Source organism: Tarenaya hassleriana, unplaced genomic scaffold (genome assembly GCF_000463585.1).
Source record: "Tarenaya hassleriana unplaced genomic scaffold, ASM46358v1 Cleome36, whole genome shotgun sequence".
Classification (NCBI taxonomy): Eukaryota; Viridiplantae; Streptophyta; class Magnoliopsida; order Brassicales; family Cleomaceae; genus Tarenaya; species Tarenaya hassleriana.
The window spans coordinates 1,241,699-1,254,190 of record NW_010966665.1 but is presented as its reverse complement, the minus strand read 5'-3'; the positions used below and the strand labels follow the sequence as shown (position 1 = coordinate 1,254,190).

At 37.3% G+C, this 12,492-nt stretch overlaps 3 protein-coding genes across 3 annotated transcripts in view; 1 reads left to right on the top strand and 2 right to left on the bottom strand.

Annotated features, from left to right (window-relative positions):
• The window catches only part of LOC104822478 (peptidyl-prolyl cis-trans isomerase FKBP65-like), a 3,361-nt gene extending 2,159 nt beyond the window's left edge, over positions 1 to 1,202 (top strand). The window contains exons 9-12 of the mRNA XM_010553721.2: positions 4 to 69; positions 149 to 271; positions 354 to 628; positions 711 to 1,202. Coding sequence (XP_010552023.1) covers positions 4 to 69; positions 149 to 271; positions 354 to 628; positions 711 to 843 — 597 coding nt within the window. The 3' untranslated portion in view covers positions 844 to 1,202. The remainder of the gene's footprint in view (positions 1 to 3; positions 70 to 148; positions 272 to 353; positions 629 to 710) is intronic.
• Positions 1,017 to 4,313, bottom strand: LOC104822479 (probable xyloglucan glycosyltransferase 6). The gene is made up of 5 exons (XM_010553722.1): positions 3,324 to 4,313; positions 2,808 to 3,116; positions 2,389 to 2,679; positions 2,199 to 2,312; positions 1,017 to 2,117 (listed from the first exon to the last, which is right to left on the bottom strand). Exons 1-5 carry the CDS (start codon positions 4,050 to 4,052, stop codon positions 1,494 to 1,496), a joined length of 2,067 nt encoding a protein of 688 aa, XP_010552024.1. The 5' UTR covers positions 4,053 to 4,313; the 3' UTR covers positions 1,017 to 1,493.
• A 3,119-nt stretch (positions 4,314 to 7,432) lies between these two features.
• Positions 7,433 to 10,916, bottom strand: LOC104822477 (transcription factor bHLH62-like). Its single transcript, XM_010553720.2, has 8 exons — positions 9,998 to 10,916; positions 9,585 to 9,791; positions 9,090 to 9,155; positions 8,888 to 8,956; positions 8,700 to 8,771; positions 8,100 to 8,309; positions 7,906 to 8,005; positions 7,433 to 7,811 (listed from the first exon to the last, which is right to left on the bottom strand). Exons 1-8 carry the CDS (start codon positions 10,784 to 10,786, stop codon positions 7,771 to 7,773), a joined length of 1,554 nt encoding a protein of 517 aa, XP_010552022.1. The 5' UTR covers positions 10,787 to 10,916; the 3' UTR covers positions 7,433 to 7,770.
• Between the last annotated feature and the right edge of the window lie 1,576 nt (positions 10,917 to 12,492).

The window sequence follows — 12,492 nt, the reverse complement described above, 5'->3', positions numbered from 1 at the left end:
CAGGAATTGGCCGTGGTACCGCCAAACTCTACAGTTTACTATGAAGTGGAGCTACTATCCTTTGTCAAGGTGAGTTCTTTAGTCACCTCCTAATCCGAAAAAGTTTCGAGAAACAGCCGAAGCAAAACCCGTTACATGTTTGATGCAGGAGAAGGAATCTTGGGAAATGTACACGCAGGAAAAGATAGAGGCGGCCGAGAGCAAGAAGGAAGAAGGCAATGCGTTGTTCAAAGCTGGAAAATACGCCAAGGCTTTGAAGAGATATGACAAGGCATGGGAGATCCATCCTTGGGAAAACGGTCCATACCCCCTTATATTTGAGACTAAGTATGGAAATCTGTCCATGAATGCAGGCGGTGGGGTACATAGAGTATGGATCGGCTTTCGGGGAAGAGGAGAGGAAGAAGACGAAAGAGCTGAGAGCAGCATGCGACCTGAACAAGGCCGCTTGCAAGCTGAAACAGAGAGAATACAGAGAGGCTGTGGAATTATGCACAAAGGTGTTGTCGGGAGAGGAGGAAAACGTCAAGGCGCTTTATAGAAGGGCAGAGGCTTACATGGAGACTGATGAATTGGAGCTTGCCGAGTTTGATATCAAGAAAGCTCTCCACATCGACCCTTCCAACAGGTGAGATAATTTTATTTTTTACATGTAAAAAAAAAAACAGATTATCTTCTCCAAATTACTCTATTGAAATGGAATATTGCAGGGAGGTGAAGTCGGAGTACAGGAAACTGAAGGAGAAGGTGAAGGGGTACAACAAGAGAGAAGCCAAATTCTACAGCAAAATGTTGGGCAAGACCAAGGATGAGAGACCGATCGGTGTAGATGCGGAGGCCTAAAGACCAAGTCAGGCCAAAAATGGTGGTGGAATCGCATAACCTATAACACAAAGTTTTAAATCTTACAAATGATCAAATAAAATTACAGTTTAAACCTATCTGGAATCAATTACTGTCCGGTGATAAAACTTGCAGTCTCCCTTTTCAAAAAGATGATGAAACGGAACAGGAAAAAAAAAAAAAGACAACAGTATTAAAGAATGGTGTCCGTGTTGCAGTTTGCAATACAACAGAGCATCTCTCCCTCTTCAAATCCTAAACACTCAACTGCCCAATCAAAACCCAACAACAAAAAACAAAAGAGTGTACAAATCTGAAACAACCTTCAATGCCCTGACTGCTCCCTCTCTCTCTCTCTCTCTCTATGAATATTTAAGGAGGGAGATCACATCACACATCCTCAGTTCCCTACTGATCATCGTCCTCAGTCTTTTGAAGACTCCGCTAACCGAATTCCCGAGGTGTCGGATCAAACCCTACTGTCTTTATTCCTATCCCGCAAGAAGAAATCCGTAAAATCTACATCTTAATGTATGTGTAATTCATCGGAGCATCATCAACCAATCAAGAAAGAGACAGGCACCTCGGATAACAGCGGCTTGATCTCGAGTTCTGTTCTTCAGACAGGGTAGGCGAGCGAGGGCGGTTCCCTAACTGACCTGCTCCCCAATCAAATCGAGCCCAACTACCATGAAAGTGATTCCTTGGAACAAGAGGAAGTAGAAGTGAATCCCTTGCGCAGACAACAGGCTCCTCGCTGAAGCTGCCAACAAGATCATTGCCAGGGCGAGCTCTGTTCTGTACAGCCGGTTTCTTTTGGCTTTCCCGGCTTTCTTCACCGTCCCTAGTTTGGTCAGGCCTGAATCCGACGAAGACCTTTGAAGACCCTGGTTCTCTACCAGAGGCTTCGACTCTGCATACGCAACCAGGTCGGCCTCCGAGGATCTCCCCAGCTTTTTGGTGACTATCCACTCGTATGAACTCGTGAACTTGAACAACCCAGATATCATCGCGCTGAATTTTGTCACAGACATGGTGTTCTCGAACAGGAGATACGGAACGATGAATGGGAATGATCGCGGAGCCGGGATGATGTTTAAGATGGACATGATCCCGGGAATATAGCACACCACCCAAGCCGGTAAGTCGGCCTCCGGGAAGAACATGGTTAGTGGTAGAATTACGCAAAAGAGAGTGAAGGAATAGAACGGAAGGACGAGCTTCCTCAGCAAGAAGAAGAGAAATATCATATTCGCTTTCTTGGCTGCACTCACCTGCACGCAAGTGTCGAAAACAAGGTCGGATTAAGACTTGACGGAACACGACATCATATGACTTATCCATTTGACTTTCACCTTTGAACGAAGAATGTCGAAGAAGCATAGTCGAAACAGCTGCATTGGCCCTGAATGCCAGCGATATTGCTGCTTCTTGTACGCTTCATACGACTCCGGGAGTTCACACAAACACTATCAAAAGGAGACGGAAAGATGAGATTTTGACGAATACCCTTTTCATTTCTGAACATTGGGGTAAGAAATATACCTTAACATCATTCAGATAAATGAACTTCCATCCACAAAGATGAGCACGGACAGCGATATCCATGTCTTCTACAGTTGTTCGTTCTAACCATCCTCCACAGTCCTCTAAGGCTTTAATCCTCCACACACCCGCAGTTCCATTAAAACCGAAGAAGTTGATAAAGACACCATTCACCTGCTGTTCCACTTCAAAGTGGAAAGACAAGTTTATGTTCTGTAGTCTCGTAAGCAAGTTCTCATCTTTGTTCACAAAGGACCACCGAGTTTGGACCAAGGCTACATCTTCATTTCCCTGTAAAAAGAAAACGATATCACGTGAGAAGAAGCTGATAAATTTGTCCAATTATTAAAGCTTGAACGTAGCAGAATCTAAGATATACGTTTAGCAAATGAAGAAACACTTCTACCGCACTGATTTACCTTGAAATGAGGCACGGTTTTCTTCAAGAAATCGGGTGGTGGCTGAAAATCCGCGTCAAAGATGGCGACAAACTCATAGTCTTTCACGTACTCGCAGTTCATCGCAGCTTTGAGGTTTCCAGCCTTGTACCCTGTTCTTATAAGACGGTGTCTGTACAGAATCCGGACTCCCCTTTGTTGCCATTTCTGTACCTCTGCCTTTATAAGAAGCTGAACATCTAATTCATCCGAATCATCAAGAATCTGCACAAGCATTCTTTCCTTTGGCCAGTCCAGGATACAGACAGCAGCTATGGATTGTTGGTAAACCTGAATCCATCAACCAACCAAAATCATTCCAATGATCCAACAAACAGGAAGTTTACGACAGCAAGCAAGCTCGCCTGAGTTCATGTAACAATGGCAAGAGATACAGTGGAACTATACTAGCTATGGAACATGAAAACATAAACTGCCCAGTTGGATATTTATAACAGTAACCATGAATCAAGGGATAAGAAACCTACATCTGCTTACCTCCCTCTCATTGCACATTGGAATCTGCACGAGAACCATCGGATAATCCTCCACTCTGTCTCCCTCATCCACCGCCGTTGCCGGATATTCCATAGCTGCCACCGGCTTTATCTGCCGGAGCTTTATCCAGAAGCACCCCAACACCAGCACCAAACGGTCCACCGACTGAATCAAGAACAGTACTATACATACATTGGTCAAGCTCTGCAGCGGCGGCGCCAGGTACGTCGCCCTGATCTCCAGCCACCGCGCGTAGACCACCTCCCCCGCTGCTTCCGCCGACGCCACCGACGGCGGAGTGAAGTGCCATCCCTTGAAATACGCGGCGAGCTCGAGGCATAGGAGGAGGATCACGACGGCGAGGAAGCCCTTTATCGCTCGGTACAGCCTCGCCGACGTGGACGACGGCGATGGAGAGAGAGACGGCGGAGAATCGGTGGCAATGCGGCGGTTCGCGGTTCGAACAAGGTAGACAAAGGAGGAAGCGATCCAGGCGACAGAGGCGGCGAGTTGCTGGAACTTGAGGAGGTAGAGCCACGAGAGCTGTCGGGCTGTCCGAGCCCGGATCCGATCCTTATCCGGGTCGACGGCGGGTGTACGGATTTCAACGGTGATTAAGGCGTCGTCTTCTCCGGCGGCGGAGTAGACGTCGCCGGAGAAAATGTCGCGGTTCCTCTCTCGCTGCTTGTTCCACCATTCCTGAAACTCCTTGTTCTGCGCTCGCGACATCCAAGGAAAGCAAACCCAGAACAACGAAAACGACAACAACAGCAATCTACAAAACAGGAATCGAGACAGAGAAGGAACACAATGAAATCGGTAGATCTGTGAATCTGGATAATCTGCGATGGAGAAGAGAACAGGATTGGGCTAAACTTAGTAAGAAGGTTTCCAAGAACCGCTCAGATTCTGCTCTAGAGAAAAAAAAATTCTCTGTCTGTAAAGTTTAAATTTTTTTTTTTTTGGTTGGGTTTGATTGATGTGTGAGAAGAAGCATAACATGTGCTTAGAGGATTTTTTTTTTTTTATTTCCCCATCGACAGATCTCTCGTCTCTGTGTTTGCATTTCTCACGCGCTGACTCCGTCATGGAATCAAGCCGCGCGTGTCCTCCACTTTTCTTTGATTTCTTCCGGTTTACTCCGGTTTAGATCGTTTAAATGTAATTTCATCTAGTTACAGCAAAATATGTTTTTTTTTTTAAAGTTTATAAGTTATCTATTTGGCTAATGTGATTGGATTTTATCATTTTCCGTTCTAAAATACGACCAATGTTAAGTTAATTGCTGATTATTGCAGTTGTAATGGTGTTTTATTTTATTTTATCGTTTATAAATACACACGTACAAGCCTCTCTCTTTTTTTTTCCCGACAAGTAACATCGCTACTTCAATTTTTTGGGCACCTACCATTTTTGTCAGTTTACCAAAAAATAAAATAGATTCCAATTTTCCAGGAAATGAAATTCCTGAATTCACGAATTTACATTGGGCCGATTTGAGACCCATTGTCAGAACAATGCCCTTTATTACAATCAGGCCCATTAATAAAATAAGGCCCATTATACTCGGACCCAGACGGCCTGACCCATGTTAAGAGATCTATTAACTATTATTATTTATTAGGTACTTGCCCAGCATAAATATTTAAAAGTTCACATGTATATATAATTATGTTTTTATATGTAAAGATTAGTACCGTATGATCAAATGCTTTAAATAAATACCGTACACGTACATCATTGAGATCATTATATTTTTTTATTGAAAGATATGCATTATATTTTTATGATTTATGATAAGAAAGATAAATATTTTGCTCTTAGATTAAAAAACAGTATTAGCATAATTGATATACGTCCTATTAGGGTATATTAGTGTCATTAGAGAATTAATTGATGAGGGTTTATAAGTAAATGCATCAACCACATTTCAAATTAAGAGAGTAAATACCACACACAAAACCCATGAGTTCTCTTCATCTCTCTTCGTTCTTTTCTGTATTGCAAAAATCTCCCATGTTTATTTGACAAATAAATGAGTTTTACGATGAGGTTTTGGATTTATTTCATCACAAAAATATTTAAGTGCTCACATATTTTATCAATAATTAGTTCATTTGTTAATTTATTTATTATGGGTTTTTTTTTTATGCAAATGAAAAGTCACGTCGTCACCTCTCGTGATATTCATGTTTAAGGGCCACAATGCATTACTCCACCGAGGCACTAATTCCTGTCTCGCGTCCATTTATTGCTTGATGATGGTATTTGATCACATCGTGCGTTACAAATAAACTTAGTTAGACCCGAAATAGACGAAAAATAACATTTTTTTATAGTATATGATTTTAATTTATAAATACTATTTTTTTTATAACTTGTATGGACCCTCGTAATGTTGGACTAGTACAAACGAAAACCACTTTGAATTTATCGAGGGACAAAAAGGGTTGTCACATGAACATTGTCGTTACTTAGAATCTAAGAATTTTTTTTTTAATTCGACTAAATAACCTAATGAGATGTAACTACTCTCGTAATCTTTTATTTTTATTTATAGTGATTATAATATAGTTGATGAAAAAACTAGCAAATTATAAACTAATTTAAATTAATGACGTCTAAATATCAAGCGGTCCAATAATTCAATCTTTATTTTTTAAGAATATATTAAGTCTGCAACCGAAGACTTGTTTTCTTTTTAGGAAAAAAAACTGTCGGAATTAAATTCAGGTCGTTAAAGATTTATTTGTTTATTTACATTTATATATAATTTTTAACAACTTTTCAATTATGAACTTAAAGGTGGTTGGCGATTATTTAAAAGCCATTGTCATTATTCCCCTGTGATTAAGTCCCCGAATCCGAGTTTATAACCATGTGGTTGATTAATTTATTCAATTATTGTTCTCATATAATTCTATCAATTAGTATTCGTTTATTTAAAAGATTATATGAAACGCCACCAATTATTTTTGTACATGATTATTAAAATTGACAAATATTTTGTAATTAATATAAATGAATATAACATCACTCCAGGTATAATACAATTATGATATAGAAAAGACCGAATATTTAATTCAAATCAATTTAATCTAATGATATATAATCTCAAACGAATCTTATCTAAAAGTTATTTCGATACTATTTTAATTAAATTAAAACAATCGAATTTGAAATGAAAATAAAATTAATAAAATATGAACCAAAACGAAATTCCAAAAAATATATTTAAAAAAATATAATTGAACCCGAATCCATACTCAATCAATGTAAGTCTAATGCATCATATACATGAAATTGTTCGGAATTTGGAGTACGTAGAAGAAGAAATTATATCTTAAATATTTTAATACATTGTATAATCGGAGTATAACATACAATACTACTCTTCATCGTTACATAGGTATGTATGAAATATATATATATATATAATTTGGTTTGAAATATCCAGAAAATAATTAAACCCTAGCTTCAGCTTTTTTTTTTTCTTAAACGTGTGGAGTCATTTATGACACGCTTTTAAACGAATAAGAGAAGCTTTTTCCAGGCAAATCCCTGAAAATAACAATAGGCCCATAAAGTTTCCAAAAATCACGGGTTGACCTCATTATTTAGAAATTATTATTTTTTGAAGATTAGACTTTAATTAATTTTTTATGTTAAAAATATTTCTGCAGGAGACAATAAGGATAAAGACCTAACACCATACAAACAGCTGGTTAACACTAACCAGCAAAAGATCAAATCAAATGAAATAGATCATGAGATCTAACTATGAAAGCGATGTTGACCAATTGTAGATGAAAATTACAAAATTATAATTTTCATTTGTTTAGTTTTAATTATCCTTCTTGGGGTTCTAATCCATTGTTTCAGTTCTGAATAACCTTCCACACCATTTAGTATGTATTGAAAAAAGTACAAATCAAATTGAAATAAGGTTGCGATAAGATATGGAAAACGATATATATATATATATATATATATATATATATATATATAAGTATTTCTAATTTAAATACAGATCAAACATTGGGACGAAATAAGCATATTATGATCTAGAGAGAGAAAGAGAGAGAGAGAGAGAGTAATCTGTATTTAGCATTATATTATATTTGCATATATTGTAGTGGGGGATACAATGATACTACATAAAAGAAAAAAGCGTCCAAAGGAAATCATAGTGGATAACATTACGATGGAACCACCCACAAAAGAATTGGAGTACAAAATTTTTTAAAAAAGGGTAAAATATGTTATAAATATATATATATATGTATGTATATATATATATATAACATCATATCCGAATCAAATTTCTTGTTATATACAACCATATTCCATGCATTATAATTCGTCACCTCGAAATCGGACCTTCTTCCTCCTTACGCCTTGAAATCCGACACCCATTTTTATATGTAAAACCAAATAACGGTGTCCATCAAAGCTCGGGTTTCATGTCTGACGATGCTTTATTTGAATCTGCATGGTACAAAAGCCCACGTCACACACCATATTATATTTTTTTATATTTTTTAACATAAACACGTAATTTAATACAAAATAAGTCTCCTACTTTGAAAATATTGTGGTTGCATTTGGACCGTTTCCGATTGACACACTGCAAACCCCGTTTGAACGAGGCTGTGTAAATCGTCTTCATAAAATGCTGGACACTGTGAAACAAAAATCCAGACATACCTAGGATCAAGGGGGTGAAATTGTTATGAAATTGGAAATTGGGACAAAAGTGTAAGAATTCAAAAGAACCTGGGGGATAGAGTCAGTGAATTGGTCAAGGGTTGGTAGAGCGAAGCTTCTGGATGAGGCAGAAGTGTCCAGAGGGCCAACCGGGCATTGGGTGTTTTTGTAATTCGAAGAAATGTTGGGGTGTAACTGTAAATTATTTCGTTGGTGTTGTTGATGACCCGAAAATGATTGTAATGTGGAATCTAATTGCTGATGCAAAGGTGCAATCATCTGAAAAATAAAATCCCATAATAAATAAAAGCACATTTCTGGTCATTTTTATTCGAATATGAATAAAATATTAAAAAATTATGAAAATTCAATAAAAACAAAAAAATAGGGTATCAATATTTTTATAAATGAAACTAAAGCCGAAAATAAACGGAACTTAAACAAAGGAAATGAATATAATTTTTCAAGAAAAATACAAATTTGAAAATAATCTATTTAGAATCCAAAACAATTAGTGGTAACCACAATTATTTCGTCTGTGGAAAAAGATGGTAATATATCTTTGTTTCGACCGTAGAATATTAGATTGTGTGGTAATGACCGTAAAATAATTGTCAATATTATTAGTATTTTTGTTATAAATATAATTTTAATACGACGGTGACTTACGTCCTTTGACACTAAAGCGTCCACGTTAAAATCCAGCCTGGTGTTCACCGAAGCTAACTTCATTGACAAGAACTGCCATTATTAAACAATTACATAAAATTAAGGAATGAATAAATAAAATAAAAATCGGTGATTAAATTAAATCAAATCATTAGAATAAGATTAAAATGAACTGATATTAAACTTACCTCAACTTGTCGTTGCAATGATTGGACATAGTTTATAATTTCATCCAGCATCAGTGCTTTGCCAGTAACCTTTTTAAAAAAAATAAAAAATAAAAAGTGTGAACTTTTTTCTTAAATAATAATAATGATAATCGACACTTTTGCATTATAATCTGAATTTAATTAGTGTGTAATTAGTCTTAAATCTCTCTCTTTCTCTCACCTTGTTGCAGCCAGGAACAAGATCTTGAAGCAGCTTCATTCTTTCGCCTATCTTCTCTCTCCGGACCTAACCCACATCACATTTTCAGACAACAAAAATTCAAATTCTAACCATATTTTATAACATTATTAATGTTTTGATTATTCATGACATGTCACATCTGGGAAAACCTAAAATCACCCGATTGGAAATTTTTCTATCGAAAATAGGGTCTTGAATGTTGCATTTTTCAAACGTGACACGAATTTAAATGCTATCAAATATTGAAACTAACACTGAATTATATGTTGATGCTGAGCGCCATCATAACGGATCTTTATTTTTTTCAGAAAATTTAGTCAGACTGGGTTTCTGTAACTCACCAGTTAAACTCAAGTACAGGAGTACGAACTTGTTTCAGTAAAACTAATGTCGTTTCCTCGTATCCGAAATGCGAATGGAGTGTAGATTAGGGTTTTGAAAGAAAAAAAATAAGAAGATGAAAAGGGAGATTACTCGTTCGGCGAGGCTGTGACTGTCGGTGGCTTGGCCTCGGCGAGCTCGGACATGGATGTAATCTTTGGGAGGAGCTTCTGGTGGTTTCGTACTGTTCGTCTTCTTGCTCCCTTTTCCTAATTCTCCCTCTTCTTTCTCTTCTTTCCTCCCTTTTTCTTCTGATTTCTTGCTTCTCTTTGGATCCGGATCCTCGTACCCTTCACCCTCCTGCGACAACTCCAAACAAAAAAATGAAGAAGATGAACACTTTGTTTTTTTTGCTTTAATGCAAGAAAGCTGAATTCCCAGGGAAATGGTAGTTCTTGGAATAATCGAGAAAAAACTAGTATTTTTTCTGTTTTTGAAAATGCGGAAGTTGGGTACTTTCTCCTCAGTGAGAAAATTCCGGAAATTTTCTGGGAAAGTTTTTGTACCTTTAAGGAGCTGGGAGACGGGGAAGCTGTATTTTCCATGGGTTTCCCTTTCGGGACGGATTTTCTTTTCCGGGAAAATTCGCCGGAGACTTTTGGACATTGATCTTCACTACCAGGAGTATTCTTGCAAATCTGAGAACTGAGGGCCTTGAGGGCGGGGCTGCTCGATACACGTGGCAGTTTCACATTGGCCCCCACCGTCGGGGCGACGATGGTGTTACTGCCTCCGGCGGCGCCGTTGTCAACGGCAAACGGCGTAGTGGCTCGGCCGTTGAAACTCCGGCTTCCGAAGCATGAGAACCTCGCCGCCCTCTCCGCGAATCCAGGGTCGCCAGAGAATTCCGCCAAAGTCGTGGATTTAACCGCCATCATCAGAGAACTCAGCTTTTTCGGCGGCGGAGATCTCATCGGAGTGCCGTAACACAACCCACTGTCCGCCGGATTCCCGTAGATCTCACCGGAGCTGTTGTCGATGTTCCCGAGCTTCCCGATAAGCTCTCTGATGATGAAGCTGTCTCCGCCGGAGAGATTCGAGTTCGACGCCGTCGGAGAGGAGACAAGTGAGCTCAGAGCAGAGTCAAAGATGCTACGTTCCGTTGACTTTTCCCAGAAGAAGCAATCCTGTGTCGGATTCCGACCGAGATTCGGCTCCGGAGGTCCGGTCTTCGTCGAAGAAGAAATCAAATGCCAGTTCATCATCGCCGGTGAAGACGACGGAAGCACCGCCAGCTCTTGCAGCGGCGGCGGCGGCGGAGGGAGTCCGGTGTTCATAAACAAATCGTTCTCCATTGTATCGATTCACGGGAAAAATCGAAAACCCAGATCGGAATTCACTCGAAAACTATGAAATCGTGCGAAAATAATCAAACCCAGATCACAAAACTCATAAATCGGAGATCAAATTCTGCAGCTCACCAGAGGGGGGAAAAGCAGGGGAGCTGGTGAATGGTCGTAACTGGTTTATATAGATTCAAACAAGAAATAGTAATAAAAAAAAATATTTAAAAAAAAAAACAGAAACAGAAAATACAATTTTCTATTCAATAAAATTATTTTAACAAATCAAGATAAAGAAAATAAATAAATAAATAAATAGGGTTTGGTGTGTCACACCGTAACGGGCGGAGAAGAGAAGGTAATTGCCGGGCCTTTTGACGCTGAAGTTGAAACGTGTATTTTATTAAACATGTTTACAAAATCGACGTATTTATCCATGAATCAAGTTTTTATTTATTTAACTCCTTTTTTGAGCAATTTTCGTATACGATTTTTATCATATGGAAAAGCTGGCTTCAAGCTCAAGGAATATTTATGTTATTGAACTTTTTCGCAACAATTTATCTCGATAAAATTTAAAATGCTATCGTTAGAATGATTTTCATTATGAATGACTTGATGCATAATGATATGTAAGAGCGAAATAATTTATATAAAAATCTGTCGTAATCTGTAGAATTAGTTATCAATTCTTTGGAAATTTTCTGAGATCGAATGGCATGTATGTCGACTTTGTGAAGTAAGGAAAATATGTAACTACAACATTATGATTAATGTGTGCCATTACAGATACAATTTTGTAGAGAATATTATTAATTATGATAAAAGAAAAATAACAACTCAAATTGAGAGTATACAAAAAAGAAATGGGTTTTTATATATTTAAATTTTAAAATTTTCATCTGCTTTAACTAATTAAACTTAAATTTTTTGTATTCAATAAACTCAATTATCGAAAAAAAAAACTGAAATTGATAAAATATACTGATTTGAAAATTCTTTGAACTTGTTCAGTTATCATTGAGGAACGATAGATTGAGGTAGATTTCGGTGATTTTTTTTTTATATATATAACTTCTCATAATAATTGCCTTTTTAATCGACATTGGGGGTACGGTGAGTCCATTAATTTTAATATAGTACAGATTGTACACACATTCAAATAAAATGGGCGTAAAGTAGTAATTCTTTCGAATTTCGGTGCACATTTTCCATGAAAATCAATGCATCCCCGCTTTATTTCAAGAAAACCAGATCGTGTTGTTAATACGCAATCATTGGGGTCAACAAGGAGTTAATAAAGTCAAAACGCCAATGGTTTTTATTTAATTTTATTTTATTTTATTTCATAGCCAATGAAATTTACCTCTATTCTCGGTTTACCAATTTATTCTCCAACTAAATATATAATATACATATAAAGTTTAAATAATAATATAAGATGACCGTCTCTCCTCTACTCAAGGCGAATTAATCTTTCTAAATATTATTTAATCATTCGATAACTCATTAAGGTTTTCACTAAAATTTCAAGGTTCTTTTGACAAATTTGAAGCCGAAGTTCTATAGAATATCTTTTTTTTTTATAAAAGATAATCTTGAGAAAGCATTTTTTACGTCTGATGCATGGAAAAGCTTTATACAGGATCTACGTATTTAGTAACTTTTCATGGCAAAAAGTCTTGTTGATGCAGACATTCATATATATATATATATAT